This window comes from Orycteropus afer, unplaced genomic scaffold (genome assembly GCF_000298275.1).
Source record: "Orycteropus afer afer isolate SDZICR_OR568_19922 unplaced genomic scaffold, OryAfe1.0 scaffold00461, whole genome shotgun sequence".
Taxonomy (NCBI): Eukaryota; Metazoa; Chordata; class Mammalia; order Tubulidentata; family Orycteropodidae; genus Orycteropus; species Orycteropus afer.
Window position 1 is genome coordinate 379,318 of NW_006922048.1, and position 16,102 is coordinate 395,419.

Sequence of the window (16,102 nt, forward strand, 5' to 3'; positions counted from 1 at the left end):
TTGGGTGACCCTGCTGGTATTTGAAATACCAGAAGCCTAGCTTCTAGCGTCATAGAAACATGTAAGCTACCACAGTAGGTCCAACTGACAAATGGGGGTGGGGTGGGTGGGTATTCCAAGGTTTGCTAGGATATGGGCTGCAGTGACCAACACTGAGGGGAACATGGAAAGGCTAACGCAGGTGCTCAGAAAGCTAAGAGTCACTCTTCCCATGTTACAGCCGCAGAAGATTGAGGCCTGTTAGAATAGAGAGCTCAGCCCTGGCACCATCTGCACCCAAGAGCCCCATGCAGGTGCCACAGGATGAAGAGGACCTTGCCAGCCAGCCCTGGTACCACGGCCTCCTGTCTCGCCAGGTACCACTTCCTGCAGGGGCTCAGTACCATCTCTGAGGACCCTCCCCAACTCTTGACATGCTGGCAACTCCTGAGTCTGAGGCCAGAGGTTTAGGGCCAAGGTCTGTTGGAAGGAGTGGCTAGGGGGCTGGGGACTGTCTTGAAGCTTGGTTGGCTTGACACCATCACTCTGTAAAAATGTCGTGGAGGAGGCATCTGACCTCCTTTCACTTCACTAGGGGGGAGAAGGATCAAAAGCAACAGCCCAAGGCTGATTCCTATAAGGCAGAGGTTGGTCGTGCCTCCACCCTCCGACCTCTTTACCAATTCAGACACCAACTCCCACGGCACTCTCCACTTCTCTGCTGAGTTTGCTAATTCGTTGTGATGGCCACACAGAACTCACAGACAATATTCATGATTATGGGGTTAGTTAAGGAAGTAACAGGTTACAATTCAGAATCAGGAACAACTCAGGATACAGTTCTTCAGTCAGGACAGCCTCTTCTCAGCAGTGCCTGCAGGCACGCCTCTCTTTGGCCCTTGGCTTCTCAGCCCCAAGGCCACCTGGCCTCTGCCCTGCTCCGGCAAGCGTTAAAAGCTCTTTCAGCTCTGAGGAAAGTGTTCAGAGGCATTCCACTCCACCAACAAGCCTCCTGCCCAAAGGCACTCAGTTTTCCTGCTCCATGGTCAGTGAGCCCAACTCCGCCGACAAGTGCCTGGACGCACCCCACTTCACCAGCAAGCCTCTGCCCAGATAAGCCTCCTGCCCTTCAGCTTTCCCCCTGCCTGGGCTCTGAAGCCCGCTGTGCTGCCGGGTCTCTGGGTTCTGCTGCAGTTCTTTGTTGCTGTTTCTCACCATCTCTCACTGGCTCAGCAAAGTGTCGCAGCTCCGTCTCCTGCCTGGGTCAAGGAGGTTCAGCACAGGGATCTCCATTCCTCGCTCCTCTTTCTCAGTGGTAGTAAGATGTCCCCCTTTCTGCTTCTTGAGGGGGGAGCTCATTTTGAAGCCTAACAGGATGGCAAAACTGACCAGTCCCCATCTTGGAGTTCCATATACGTCATTTGCTTGGTGCCACTGCCACAAGGGTGCCATGCACCTCTTTTACATTATTAGCAAGCTATCCAGTCCCTTTGGTGAGCTAGAAGCACGTCCCACTTGCACCCAGTCCCACCCAGTCATCTGGTGAGAGTCACAAAGACCACAGCTAGCAGGGCCATACCCAGCAATTCACTGCACTGTACACTGTCATGTTGAAATTGTCACTTTAGTTGGATGGTGTAGGGGATGGAGATCAAAGGGGAGCCAAATGCCCCCAGATCCACTCCTTGTCCCCACCTGTCACTCCCTCTGGACCTCAGGCATCTGTGGCCAGCAGGGCCACATCTCCCTCCTGACATGATTACGTATATGATCCAGGCTACACTGGTATGACCTCCACTGACAGATTATATTACATTCATTTGCATTATGGAAAATGATTGCATTGCATTAGATTACATTATGGAAAGTGATTACATTACATTATGGAAGATCATTACATTATGTTACATGGAAGGTGATTACATTACATAAGATTACATCCACAGGTATAGGAATTAGGATTCCAAGCCTATATTTTTTGGGGGACACAATTCAATGTACAATACAAGGATTAAAGGCATTAATATGTTGGACACTACAGCAATGTCGAACATAGTCAGAGCTGTAGGTGTGTAGGTTCATTTATTATTCAGCCCCCAGTTCTGCTTTGCCTCCCTCTGGTGTCCTGACCCCCCGTCTCTGTTTCAATACAGCCACCACTGCTGGCTTAAGAGTGCTCTAAGGTATTTATAAAGAAGGGGTCTTGGCCACAGTCTGTTTGGAAGGATCCAGCTATTTTCTTGAAGCTACTTTTACATGTTGTTATTTGCCGACGAGTCGGACCCAACTCATAGCAACCCCTCCTTGGGTTTCCAAGGCAGTATCACTATGGAAGTAGATTGACCAACCTTCCTTCCAAGGAGTGGCTGGTGGATTTGAACCGCCAGCCTTCTGGTTAGTGGTCAAATGCCATAGCAAAAAAAAAAAAACAGTTCCCATTGAGTTGGTTCCGACTCCTGGTAAATGTGTGTGTCAGAGTAGTAGGGTGCTTCGTAGGGTTTTGAGTAGCTGATTTTCAAAAATTGATCACCAAGCCTTTATTCTGAGGCATTTCTGGGTGGACTTGAACCTCCTGTGTTTCCATTAGCAGCCGAGCAGTATTAGCCATTTGTAGTGCCCAAGCAATTCCCAAAATAGCACCAGCTAAACACAGTAAATATTTATGGCTGGTTCATGTCACAGTTCCAGGAGCCTGGGAAGTGAGGCTGCAAAGCTCTGCCTCAGCAATCAGTCAAGACCCAAGTCCCTTCCATCTCGTGGCTCCCCCATCCCCCAGGGCATTGGTGTCTCCTCGTCAACACTTAAGAGCATTTCCTACAGCTCTTCTGCTCCCAACCCGTTGGCCAAACCTCATCACATGACTAACTGCAAAGGAGTCTGGGAAATGTAGTCCAGTTTTGTGCCTATGCGAAAAGGAGACATGGTTTGGGGGTAAATGGCCTGATCTCTGTCGCAGCAGTTTAACTGGGGTGGCTTTACGTTCTTAAATGAGTAGGGGGTCACCACTCACTGCTGGCCTGAGCCCATTCCTAAGCGCCCTGTCCTCTGTTCCCCATGCCAGAAGGCCGAGGCCCTTCTTCAGCAAGATGGTGACTTCCTGGTACGTGCCTCCCGGTCCCGAGGGGGCCACCCCGTGCTCACCTGCCGCTGGCGAGGCTTGGCCCTGCACTTCGAGGTTCTCCGTGTGGCGCTGCGGCCCCGACCAGGTCGGCCCCCGGCTCTCTTTCAGCTGGAGGAGGAGCGCTTCCCCAGCCTGCCTGCCTTGGTCCACAGCTATGTGACTGGCCGGCGCCCACTGTCTCAGGCCTCAGGGGCCATAGCCTCCCGGCCTGTGACCCGGCAGGGGCCCCTGCGGCGCAGCTTTAGCGAGGACACCCTTATAGACAGCCCAACTCGAAGAGAGCCTTTCAGGTACTCGCAATAGTACCCCACCACTACAGGGTTTTCCAAGCACCATCAACTTTTAACCAATCAAGTACCATTGAATCCCTTATGACTCATGGTGACCTCATGTGTGTGCTCCATAGGGTTTGCAGTGGATGAATTTTTTAAAGTAGTTTGCCAGGCCTTTTCTCCTAGGCACCACTGTGGGCTTTCCAAACTTTCATTTAGCAGTCAAGCGCATTGATAGTTTGCGCAGCCCAGGGATTCCTGTCAGTATTTGAGGCTGGATAATTCTCTATGAGGAGGGACTATCTAGTGCAGTGTAGGGTGGTTAGCAATATAACTAGCCTCTACGTACTAGATGGCCACTAACAAACACACACATCCCAGTTGTGACAACTACAAATGTCTCCAGACATCGCCAAGTGTTCCCAGGGGAGCAGAATTACCCTGGTTGAGATCCTCTGGTTTAGAATGAATGGATGCAGGGTTTTCTGGTCTATGGCGGGACTTCCCTGTTTCCACTGGGGCTACAGTTCTCCTCTATCTCTGCCTCCAGGACTAGGAAGTGGAGCGACAGTCAGCCAGCAGGTCTGGAGCATGCAGGGTGGTCAAGAGAAGACCATTCTGGACCAGGTGAGGGTCTCCCAGGGTCACCTCGGGCAGGTGATACAACCTGTCACAGCCTCAAATACTTCCTCTGGAAAATGGGGACATTAGTGATCGCAAAGTTGTCACAAGGACTTTGTTAGGGCTTAAAGACACGTTACAATTCTTCCAAGAACTCTTCCACGTTCAGGCCCCAGCTCACCTTCCGAAGCACTAATCCTGCCATGTCACCTAGCTCCAGTCACACAGCCTTCCTTTTGTGGCTGGGACCTTCCAGATTTGTCCCTGCGTCGGGGCCTTTGCTTGCTGTCCCCTCTGTTGCAAAGTCCATTTTGTCATCTTTTTATCAGACGGGCTGCTCCTCATCTGAAGTCATTTACAGACTCTAAGGAAGGAACTGTCTTTAACCTAGCAGATAAAAAGGATCCAAACACAGAGCCTGAGGTCCAGGGGAGGTCTCAGGACACACAGCTTCCATGCCTCCAGGAAAGCAATTATCTTTCCAAGAGCAGAATTGGCCTCCCCACCCAGGAAGCTCCTTTGAGCCTACATCTTCCAAGGCCTTTATTGGCCTCACCACGTGGTCATAATAAATGACCTCAGGCCTCCTGAGGCTTAGCATCAGGCTGAAGGTGGTTCCTCTTAGTCTGATGGCCTCCACTCACTGGCCTCAGCTGTGGTCGGCTCTCAGTTTCCCCCCACCCCAACCAAAGGCCAAGCTGTTTACTGCAAGGGGATACACACCTTGCATCATTCAACGTGAGTTCCTGACCATCCACGCTTCAAGGAGGAAGCTCCCCCTTTCCTACCCATCCATCTCCCTATTCAAAACGAGCCCCCCGTGTGCCAGGCACCGAACTAAGTGCTGGGACGCATCAATGAACAAGAAAGACAAAGACCCCTGTTCAAGTTGAGCCAGCATCCTATCAGAGGAAGACGGATCATACACACTAGGAATAAGATTATATATGCTTTGGTGGTGGTGGTTGCTGTCAAGTTGATTCTGACTTATGGTGACCCATGTTTTACCAAAAAAAAAAAAAAAAAAAAAACCTCAGTGTCAGTGAGTCAACTCTGACTCATAGTGACCCCCTTTGAGTTTCCGAGGCAGTAAATCTTTATGGAAGTAGATTGCTCAATCTTCCTTCCGCGGAGTGGCAGGCAGGTTTGAACCGCCAACCTTCTGGTTAGCAGTCAAATGCCTTAGGCATCACGCCACCAAAGCATAAGACTAATCCATAGGATTTTCTTAGCTATAATCTTAACAGAAGCAGATTGCCAGGCCCCTCCGCTTCTGGAGTACCACTGGGTAGATCTGACCTGCTGACCTTTAGGTTAACAGTAGAATGCAAACCATTTGTGCCACTTAGGGACCTTATGTATGCTTGTTGTTAGTTGCTGAGTATAACCGAGCTCCAAAGGGTTTTCACAGCTGTGACCCTTTAGAAGCAGATCACCAGGCCCTTCTGGGATCGGTTCCAAACGCTAACCTTTCGGATAGTAGTTGAGCACTTAACCTCAATGAGAAAGATTTGAAGGAGGTAAGGGAACAAGAGATGTGGATAACTGGGGCTGAGAGTGTTCCAGGTAGAAGGGACAGGTAATGCAAAGGCCCTGAGGCCGAAACGCATTTGAACGGTACACTCAACTCAAAGGAGGCGAGTGGAGCTGAAGTGGTGGGACTGACAGGAAAGAGAGATCCCAGGACTCAAACTGTGAGGGATATTTTGGCCACCGTGAGATCCCTTATTCAGAGTGAGCTGGGAACTTTGGGACAGTGTCGCGCCTCTAGTTGGTACTGGGTGTTAGTAAGTCAGTTCTGACTCGGTGAGCCCATGTGACAGAGTAGAACTGCCCCACAGGGCTTCCTAGGCTGTTATCTTTATGGGAGCAGATCACCAGGCGTTTCTCCCATGGGGCTGCTGGATGGGTTCTAACAGCCAGTCTTTCAGTTTGCAGCCAACCCTTAACCATTACATCACCAGGTGCAAAAAGGAAATGGAGGTGGCATCTTCTGACTTCCTCCCAGTCGCAGGAGGGGAAAACAGTCACCATCAACAGCCCAAGGCTTATTCCTAAGAGGCCAGATGTGCCACGTGCCACCACCCTCCCACCTTTTTAACCCACACGAGCCGTCCCTCCCACAGCACTCACCCCTTCTCTGCTGGGTTTGAAAATTCATTGCAATGGCCACACAGAACTCACAGACAATACTCACGATTATGGGGTTTATTAGGGAAGTAAGAGGCTACAATTCAGGTTCAGGAACGTGCTCAGGATACAGTTCTTCGATCAGGACAGTCTCCCCTCTGCTGTGCCCTCAGACACGCCTCTCTGGCCCTTGGTCTCTCACACTGGCCTCTGTCCTGCTCGGGCAAGTGTTACAAGCTCTTTTAGCTCTGCCAGTAGGTACACGTAGGTGCAGCCCACTCCTCAGGGAGCCTCCTGCCCAGGAGCACACAGCTTTGTCGCTCTGTGGGCCAGGTAAGCCCGCTGCTTTGTCTCCTGCCTCTTGGTTCCACTGGGACCCTCTCTCTGCCAGGCCGTGTCTCTTTGCCAGGGCGTCTCTCTCTAATGGGACATCTCTGCCAAGGAGGTCCAGTGCAGGGATCTTGGGTCTGAGGATGCACCTTACTTCACATCCAGCTCTTCTGTCTTGATCGCAGTGACACACACACACACACACATAGAGAAAGGAAGGCTCACTGTAGGCCAGGCGGAGTGACAACTAACCAATCCCAACATCAGAGTCTACACACCTTATTTGCATGGGCCTATCCAGTAATCCGGTGGGAGTTATAAAAACTATGGCTAGGAAAGCCATACCTAGTGATTCACTGCACCACACCAGATTCACTGAGCCCCTGGAACAGGGTCTGTTTAAGTGCTGCTAAATACACTCTGGTAGCATGGTGCCTAAGGCACTTGACTGCTAACCAGAAGGCTGGCAGTTCAAACCCACCAGCCAGTCCTTGGAAGGAACGTTGGGCAGTCTACTTCCATAGTGATACTGCCTCGAACCCAAGGCTATGAGGCGGGTCCGACTCGATGGCACATAACAGCGACAACAAATACAGAGTCTCCCAAAAGTCTTGGTGCATTTTTAAGCTCTAATAACCCCAAAAGCAAACGTGCCATAGATTTACAAAGACACCATAAGTAAATTATGTGTGTTTCGCTGTTCTTGTCAGTCATGGTCCAGTTGGTTGGGCCTGAGGGTGACCGCACGGGTGACGGGGTAGAACTGCCCCACAGGGTTTTCTCGGCTGTCATCTTTACGGAAGCACATCAGCAGGCCCTCTCTTCTACAGTAAATAAACTTTAAGTTAAAATTTATCATCTTAACCATTCTTGAGGGTACAATTCAGTGGCGTTAGTACCTTCAGAATGTGTGTAGCCATGACCACTAGCCATTTCCAGATTTTTTTTTATCATCCCAAGCAGAAACTCTGCATTCATTAAACAACTCCCCATTCCTCCCATCTCCAGCCTCTGGGAACCTCTGTTCTACTTTCTGTATCTATGAATATGCTTATTCCACAGTCTTCATACGGAGTTCTTGTGGCACAGTGCCTAAGGCATTTGACTGCTAACCAGAAGGTTGGTGGTTCAAACCCACCACCTGCTTCTTGAAAGGAAGATGGGGCTATCTCCTTCTGTAAAGATTTACTACCTCAGAAACGCAATGGGAGTTGCTATGACTTGGCATTGACTTGATGGCAGTGAGTTTGGTTTATTTATTTTTTTAAATACCTCATAGTAGTGGAAACTCACTGCTATCAACTCGATTCTGACTCATAGCAACCCATACAATCTTGGGTTTCCAAGATTGTAAATCTTTTCAGGAGCAAAGTGCTTCATCTTTCTTCTGCAGAGCAGCTGGTGGGTTTGAACCACCGACCTTTTGGTTAGCAGCCAAATGCCTTAATCACTACACCACCAGACTCCTTCACAGTGGTAGAATCATACAATATTTGGCCTTTGGTGACTAACTTACCTCACTCCGCATAATGTCCTCCAGGTCCATCCATGTGCATCAGAACTTCATTTTTTTCATGGTTCAGTAATAGTCCTTTGTATGGCTGGACCCCATTATGTTTCTCCATCATCTGCTGATGGACCCTTGGGTTGTTTCCACTTCTTGGCTAAGTGCATACTGCTGCAGTGAACCTCTCTGTGCAAGTTTCTGCTGGAGACCCTGCTTTCAGTTCTCTGGGGTCTGTACCTAACAGTGGAATTGCTGAGTCATGCAGAAATTCTATGTTTAATTTTTTGAGGAACCATCAAACGATTTTCCACAGCAGCTGTACGATTTTACGTTCCCACCAGCTGTGTATGAGGCTTCTGACTTCTTCATATCCTCACCGACACTTGCTATTTTCCTGTCTTTTGTGTAATAGCTACCCTTGTGGGTCAGAAGTGGTATCTCATTGTGGATTTTATTTGAATTTTCCTGATGACTAATTCTGGTGTAGGTTTGTGCCCACAGGACCCTTGGGCTTCAAGCAGTCAGGGCTAGTTCTTGCGAAGTTTTGTGAATCTTGAAAACACATTGTATTATTTATTTTAGTTTACTGTGGTGAACATTTACATCACAATACACACACCATCTCACCAATTTCCACACGTACAATTCAGTGATGTTGATGTCCTTCTTCAAGTTGTGGACCCACAACTTTTCCAACTGATCCCACCACCATGAACGTAAACTCAGTACATGCACCCAAATCACAATTTTAAAAAATGAGGAAAAAAAAAAAAAAGCAAACAAACAAACCCCCTAAACTCAGTGCCCCTAAGCAAAAGCTACTCAGGTCCACCTCCCTTCCACCCCTACTCACTGCCATCAAGTCAATTCTGACTCACAGCAACCCCCATTGGGTTTCCAAGGCTGTCAGTCTTTTCGGAAGCAGATTGCCTCATCTTTCTTCTGTGGAGCAGGTAGTGGGTTCGAACCACTGACCTTTTGGTTAGCAGCCAAATGCCTTAACCACTACACCACCCCTGGTAACCACTAATAATTTTTGTTTCCATATATTTGCTCATTTCCCATCAATTACATATCAGTGAGATCATACACTGTCTGTCCCTTAGCTGCTCACTGATTTCGCTCAGCATGATGTTCTCGAGGTTTCTCCATGGGGCACGTGCATCAGGACTTCTCTTCACAGCTCAGGAGTATTCCACGGTGTGGGTAGATCACACTGTGCGTATCTGTTCATCTGCTGATGGACGTTTCGGTTGTTTCCACCTTTTGTCTGTTATGAACGGTGCTGCCATGGGCACTGGAGCGCAAGTTTCTGTTTGTGTTCCTGCCTTCACTTCTTCTGGGTCTGTACCTAAGGTTGGGATTGCTGGGTCATATTAAAAAAAAAAAAAAAAAAACACCTCACTGCCATCGAGTTGATTCTGACTCATAGCAATTCCCCCTGGGTTTCCGAGGCAGTAAATCTTTCCTGAAATAGATTGCCCAATCTTCCTTCCATGGAGCAGCTGGTGGGTTTGAACTGCCAAACTTCTGGTTAGCAGTCAAATGCCTTATCCACTATGCCACCAGAGCTAGGTAATCATACGGTACTTCTATATTCAGCGTTTTGAAACAAACTTCCACGGTGACTATAACATTTTTGAATAATACATTTTTCATTTTCACTTTGTTCGATCAATGCTTGCTATCTTCAATCAGCAGGGCAAAAACAAAGAATGCAGATTTAAAATGTATCCTTCAGAATTCACATAGGAGTCAGAGAAAGGTAAATCCCCTTCAAGCTCTTTGTAAGTGTGTAGTTAGTCACACCAGTGAAGTTGTTGATGTTCGAGGTTGCACTTAGACCGTGGGGATGCCCTGTTAAGGGCTGAACGAGTGGGGGAACCTGGAGGGTGGAGGCCCATGAGCCCCTCCCCCTATACCCTATCTTCTCCGTGTACCTGATCACCCCTGCTTGGATGCCCCCCCAGGAGCCTCGACCATACCCCCATCTGCCCTGCCTCGGACAGGCAGTGACCCCTTGCTGCTGAAGACCCAGGCTCCCCTGGGGGCTGTTGCTCACTGCCTCCGGGCCTCTGAAGGCCAGCTTCATGCCAAGGCGCCCACCAAGCCCCCCCGGACACCTTCCCTGGCACTGCCTGAGGCTTCTGGACGCCCCCCAACATACTGTGAGCTGGTGCCCCGGGTGCCCAGTGCCCAGAGAGCACCCCCTGGCCAAGCCTGCCCAGAGCCAGAGACTCCATGGTGGGAGGACCAGGAGGAGGAGGAGGAGGAAGACGGAACTTTCCAGAGACCCCAAGTCGATGTCTCTTTCTGCCCCCTGGACACCCCGTCCTGCCTGCTGGGCCCCCAGAACCGGCCCCTGGAATCTCAGGTTCTGTGTAGCCTCCGGGGCCTGTTCCTGGAGCACCATCCTGAGAGTACGGCCCTCCACCTACTCTTGGTAGACTGCCAGGTGAGTCACCTGCTGGTGACAGGGAGAGGACTTCAGCCCCAATGGCACCTCACATCCACACTCTTTCTGCTCACACGGAACTCCCTGCCCTTCTCTCACTACCCTCACCCCAGGCCACAGGCCTCCTGGGAGTGACTAGGGCTCAGAGGAAAGCCATGGGGGTCGCTTCTGGCCTGGAGCTGCTGACACTTCCCCACGGGTATCGCTTGAGGTTGGAACTGCTGGAGAGGTGAGCTGGCCGTCTGGAACCTTGCGGGGAGAGGGAGGGTCTCCAAATCGCTCTCCCTTCATCGCCTCCCAGGGATGAGGGGGAAGGGCTATAGCCGCCTCCCATCCCCTCTCATCCCGGCATCACAAACCTCCCCAACTGCCCCCAGACCCTTGCCCTCCGCCTCCGCAGGCACGAGGCGTTGTCGCTGGCCGGGGCGCTGGCCGTGCTGGGCTGCGCGGGGCCGCTGGAGGAGCGCGTGGCGGCGCTGAGGGGCCTGGTGGAGCTGGCCCTGGCCCTGCGGCCAGGGGCGGCGGGGGACCTGCCCGGGCTGGCCGCGGTCATGGGCGCCCTGCTCATGCCCCAGGTGCGTGGGGGGCAGGGCCGAGGAGGCGGCCGGGTGCAGGTGAAGGGGGAGAGGAGGCCAGCACAGGTCTCATCCTGCGCCGGCTCCTAGGTGTCCCGGTTGGAGCGCACGTGGCGTCAGCTCCGACGGAGCCACACAGAGGCGGCGCTGGCCTTCGAACAGGAGCTGAAGCCGCTGATGCGTGCGCTGGACGATAGCGCGGGTAAGTGAGGTTTCGTGGCATGGTGTCGCTTGTACGTCCGGACTTATTCCATTGGGTCCCCAAAAGTAATCCCAAACCTAGGATCTAGGCTCCGCCCATAGTTCTGTCCTAGGCTCCGCCCCCTGCCGCAGGACCTGCCTTTGACCCAGGTCCGGTTCCTGGTACTAAGTTCCACCCTCTACTTCGGTCCAAACCCCACTCCTGCTTGTCATGACCCTGCCCCTGTCCCAAGGCCCCGCCCCTATTGCCATCCTAGGCACCAAACCTCTGCCCTAAAACACAAAAGCCCAGACTCACTGCCATCCAGACGATTCCGACTCATAGCGACCCCCATTGGGTTTCCGAGGCTGTAAATCTTCAAGGAAGTAGTAGCCCCATCTTCCTTCCGCGGAGCAGCTGGTGGGTTTGACCCCTGACCTTTGGTTATCAGCCAAAACCTTTATCCACTACGCCCCCCGCCCTAGGACCTGCCTTTAACCCAGGTCCGCCTCTCTGTACTAGATTCCACCCTCTACTTCTGCCCAAACCCCGCCCCCTGCTTCTTCTCAGACCCCGCACTTACGCCTATTCTAGGCTCCGCCCCCTGCTGTAGGCCCCACCCTGTACCTATGTCCTGCTCCACCCTCTGTCTGCCTTTCAATCCCCGCCCTTTCCGTCTGCCCTAACGCCCTCCTTGGCTTTGTGCCCCGCCCCCTATTCTGTCTTAGGCTTCGCTCCCTCCACCCCAGGCCCCAGCCCAGCGCCTCCCTCTCCATAGGTCCCTGCGAGCCCGGCGAGGTGGCGCTGCCACACGTGGCGCCCGCCGTGCGCCTGCTAGAGGGCGAGGAGCCGCCCGGGCAGCCAGACGAGAGCTGTGAGCGCCTTCTGCGCACCCTGAGCGGGGCGCGTCGTATAGCCAGGGACGCGCCCAAGTTCCGCAAGGTGGCGGCCCAGCGCCTGCGAGGTGAGCACCTCCTCCCCGCTGACATGGGATGGCCCGGGCTCCAGGAACCCAGACTTCTTCAACCCGGTGCCCCACCCAATCTGGCCTGGAGACAGCGCGTCCGGCCACGCCTCTCAGAGTCCAAATTGGAACGGCCCCACCCCATAGGGTCTCCCACATCAGCACGCACCACTTTTACCAGTATTAACAGAGACTGTACCCCGACCTGGAAAGGGGCAACCCTTCCTCTAGAGTCAGGCTCACAGAGCCCTACCCTCCCATTTGGGACGGACTGCCCACGGAGCATCCAGACCCCAAAAAACGCTCAGCTCCCCACAAAATGATCCAGTAGGCAAACAGCACCCCACTGTGCTCAGAGCCACATCTTGCTCCTATCCTGGGGCAGCCCTGCCTCCAGGGTCCCTTAGGTGGGGCATTCCCACCTTCAGTGATTCCTACCAATATATTCCAACTTCCCACACACCTGACCAGAGAGGTGGCTCAGAGTGGCCAGGGCTGCCCTACATCAGGACAGGTGGGGTCCCCAGAGACTTTCCTGGGGCAGCCTGCCTCTACCAGCCCGTAAGTCCCACCTCCCCCACTGACATTCAGGAACCCGTTGACCCCACCCATTCTGCCCCTGCACCTGGAGCAGAGTCCCTCTGGGCCTCTGTGGGTCAAAGTCCCCAAGGGAAGGCAGTTGCAGAGGCGTGAGGCTGGTGCCAGGCCCGGCCGCCAGCCCACCTGGTCCTTCCCTCAGGATTCAGGCTGAACCCTGAGCTGAGGGAGGCACTGACCACCAGCTTCCTGCGGAGGCTGCTCTGGGGAAGCCGAGGTGCAGCGGCGCCCAGGGCCCAGCGCCTGGAGAAGTTCCATCGTGTCCTTAGCACTCTGTCACAGCGCCTGGAGCCAGACGACTGAGAGCCCCGCGATGGAGACCAAGGAAGTGGCCCCAGGCCCCTCACTCAGCCACATGCATTGGGTTCCACCCCCTCACATAAGGAGAAGCCACCCTTGCAAGAGCCCATCCTGCCCCGATATCCACACAGATCCTAGAGAGAACAGCCTCCTCCCCTACACGGTGAGATCCAGGTGACTGGAAGCTCTGAACACCCTCATGCCCCACCTACATACCGTCACGGCTGGGAACACCCAGGACACCAGGAGCCCACCAATGGACACGTGGCTTTTGGAGTAAGAACTAGGGGATGTGGCATCTGAAGTCAGAGTTCAAATGTGACTACGCCTCTTTAAATGCTGTGTGACTTCCCATAGATGGCTTGCCCTCTCTGTGCCTGCCTGCAACATTAAAGTGAGATCATGTCTGTTTTGGAGATGGAAGCTCAGCATTTCAGTGAAGTCACAGGCAGAGACTGCCTGGCACACTGGCCACTCCATGCTGTTTTCAGGAAGCTGCACTGTACACAGACAGGAGAAAGACCAATGCCCTTCTCATGTCAGCTCCCAGAAGGCAGCAGGGTTTGCCTAAGGAGCCTGGTGGACCCCCATCGGCCTCCAGACCTTCCTCACTGTGGCCTGTATGGACAGTGATGAGGGACCCAGCCCCCATATCAATCCCATAATAAGACCCAGACTCCAAGAAATTTATATCATTTGTCTTTATGTATAAAACAAAACAGTCCCAGCCGAGTGGCAGGAAGAAAAGATTTGACACATGAGTATGTACACCGGTGGTGAAAGGCACAGCGGGTCCATTGGGGGTGGGGGTGGGGGGGCAGCAGGTTACACAGGTCTCAGCCGAAGCCACGGGGGCAGAGATAAAGTGCGTAAGTCCTGGGGCCCCCCGTGGCCCAGAAGCAGCAGGTGACGGCCCCCCTCTTCCCGCCTCTGGCTCAGTTGAGCGTGACGCGGAGGTAGGAGGTGGGCACGTAGCCCTCCCCGCCCTGTTTCCTCCGGACGCGGGTCCAGCCATCGCCCTTGTCCTCTTCCATGAGGTTGAGGTCTTCTCCCTCTGACATGGAGATGGTGCCCTCGCTGGACCCTGTCATGGGGGTGGAGGTGGGCCCATTGGGCTTTATGCAAATTTGACCAGAACCAAGCTCAAGACAGCCTCCCAACAACCAGCATGCCCTCCCAAGCCCACAGGAGTCATCCTCACCTTCAAAGTGATAGATAGCCACACAGTGACCTATGGGGGAGGCAGGTCCCTCTTCAAAGTCCTCATCGAACTCCGTGTAGATGGGGGTGTCCTGACCCTCCTCCGAGGGGGGCCCTTCGGAGCTAGTTGGGAGAACAAGGGAGGTGAGGCCAGGCCTCCAGGGTCCCTGGGGGGCCAGCAGCAGCTGGCTTTGGCTCACCTCTCCTTGTTGTCCTGTGAGCTGTTGTTGCTGTCATCTGGTGGGGCGCTGGTTGGGGGGTCGGGGGGCCGGGTGTGGCGGCTCAGGCTGTCCCCCCGGTTGCTCAGTACCCGACTCTCGGCTTCTGCCAGCCAAGCCTGGGGTGGAGCCTCACAATCAGGTCAGGGCAGACTCCGGGGTCAGCCCACTCGGGGACCAGAGGTTTGCTGAGGTCACTCGTGCACACCCAAGGCGGTGATGGGAAACAGCTGGAGTGTCCCTCTCCCCTAGCGCCCTCCCTGTCCCCCCCCACACACACCCAGCAGCATGACTCAGCCCAGCCCGCCAGCTCCCGCCCCTCCCCAGGGGCCTACCCTTACCTCATACTTCTGCACTTCTAACTTCAGCCGTTCGATGTTGCTCAGGGTTTCCGAGATGCGGGGCTCCAGGCTGGCGGGGTCCCCCATCTGGGGTGTCTTCTCATACACGTCCTTCATTTTCTTCAGGGCTTCCCTAGGACCAGATGGACAAGAAAGAGGAGCCCCGTGTGATTAAGCAAGTGAAAAATAGGTGCTAGGGTTCAATCTATCGAGTGGCGAGGGGGAAGTGCAGAGGCTAGGAGCCCCAATGTTAAAACTTGACTGCCTGATTTCAAATCCCACCTGGGGCTTTTCTTAGCTGTGTAAGCTGGGGGAAGTTACTGAACCCTTGGCTCAGGGAGCTTGTCTCAGAAATGGGGCTGACTGGTGTGGCTAACACACACACCAAGGAGCTCTGGTAGGTAGCACAGTGATTAAGCGCCTGGCTGCGAACTGAAAGGGGGGTCCGAACCCACCCGTTGGCTCTGCAGGAGAAAACACTTGGTGATCTGCTCCCATAAAGATTGCAGCCTTGGAAACCCTGTGGGCAGCTCTACCCCACACTACGGGGTTGCTATGAGTCAGAATTGACTGGACCTCACTACAACACCACCACCACAACATACACACCCCTCATGGGGTGGTTGCTCTGAGGACCAGAACAGTGCCTGGTACACAGTGGTGGTGGTAGCTGCCGTCGACGGCCCCGTGCACCACAGAATGAAACCTGCCTGGTCCTCCTGTGCCATTCCCATGATCCCTTGGGGATCAGACCATTGTGACCCACAGGGCTTTCTTCTCATGGGCTGAATTTCAGAGGTCAACCGCCAGGCCTTTCTCCCTAGTCACTCTTAGTCTGGAAGCTCCACTGAAACCTCATCCGCATCCTAGCAACACACAAGCCTCCGTGGACAGACGGGTCAGGGCTGTGCACGAGGTGTACTGGCCGGGAACGGAACCTGGGTTCCCACACAGAAGCCGAGAATTCTGCCCCAACCCACTGATGCTCCTAGTAGTCTTAGCGATGCTTCATTCATTCATATACACATCGAACACCCACTGCATTCCAGCCACTGGTTTAGGCACTAGAAACGTAGTGCTATAAACAGAATTCCAGCTCTGCTCAGAATCTCAGGAAAACCTGGAAATTCCAGTAGATCCATGTAAAGGGTTGAGAGTAGTGCCCAGTATACAGTAAGCACTGTATAAATAATAGGTATTACCATCACTAGGAGCTCTGGTGGCATAGTGCCTAAGACACTTGACTGCTAACCAGAAGACTGGCAGTTCAAACTCACCAGCCACTCCTTGGAAGGAAGGTTGGGCAAGATC

General features: G+C 53.2%; 2 protein-coding genes across 2 annotated transcripts in view; one reads left to right on the forward strand and one right to left on the reverse strand.

The window, feature by feature from the left end:
• The first annotated feature begins 287 nt into the window (after nucleotides 1–287).
• SH2D3A (SH2 domain containing 3A) lies at nucleotides 288–13,035 on the forward strand. Its single transcript, XM_007954480.1, has 9 exons — nucleotides 288–356; nucleotides 3,041–3,390; nucleotides 3,923–3,999; nucleotides 9,931–10,415; nucleotides 10,529–10,644; nucleotides 10,816–10,990; nucleotides 11,081–11,192; nucleotides 11,950–12,135; nucleotides 12,875–13,035. The coding sequence occupies exons 1-9, from the start codon at nucleotides 288–290 to the stop codon at nucleotides 13,033–13,035; spliced, it is 1,731 nt and encodes a 576-aa protein (XP_007952671.1).
• Nucleotides 13,036–13,967: 932 nt separating this feature from the next.
• TRIP10 (thyroid hormone receptor interactor 10) overlaps nucleotides 13,968–16,102 on the reverse strand; it is a 12,750-nt gene continuing 10,615 nt past the window's right edge. The window contains exons 12-15 of the mRNA XM_007954440.2: nucleotides 14,792–14,924; nucleotides 14,433–14,569; nucleotides 14,234–14,355; nucleotides 13,968–14,116 (exon numbers count right to left, since the gene is read on the reverse strand). Of these exons, the coding sequence (XP_007952631.1) occupies nucleotides 13,968–14,116; nucleotides 14,234–14,355; nucleotides 14,433–14,569; nucleotides 14,792–14,924 (541 nt within the window). The remainder of the gene's footprint in view (nucleotides 14,117–14,233; nucleotides 14,356–14,432; nucleotides 14,570–14,791; nucleotides 14,925–16,102) is intronic.

Coding starts and splice junctions, on each gene's coding strand:
- SH2D3A (XM_007954480.1), top strand. CDS start 288: ATGCAGGTGCCACAGGATGAAGAGGACCTTGCCAGCCAGCCCTGGTAC. Junction 11,193..11,949: donor TGCGCTGGACGATAGCGCGG/GTAAGTGAGGTT, acceptor CCCTCTCCATAG/GTCCCTGCGAGCCCGGCGAG. Junction 12,136..12,874: donor GGCGGCCCAGCGCCTGCGAG/GTGAGCACCTCC, acceptor TCCTTCCCTCAG/GATTCAGGCTGAACCCTGAG.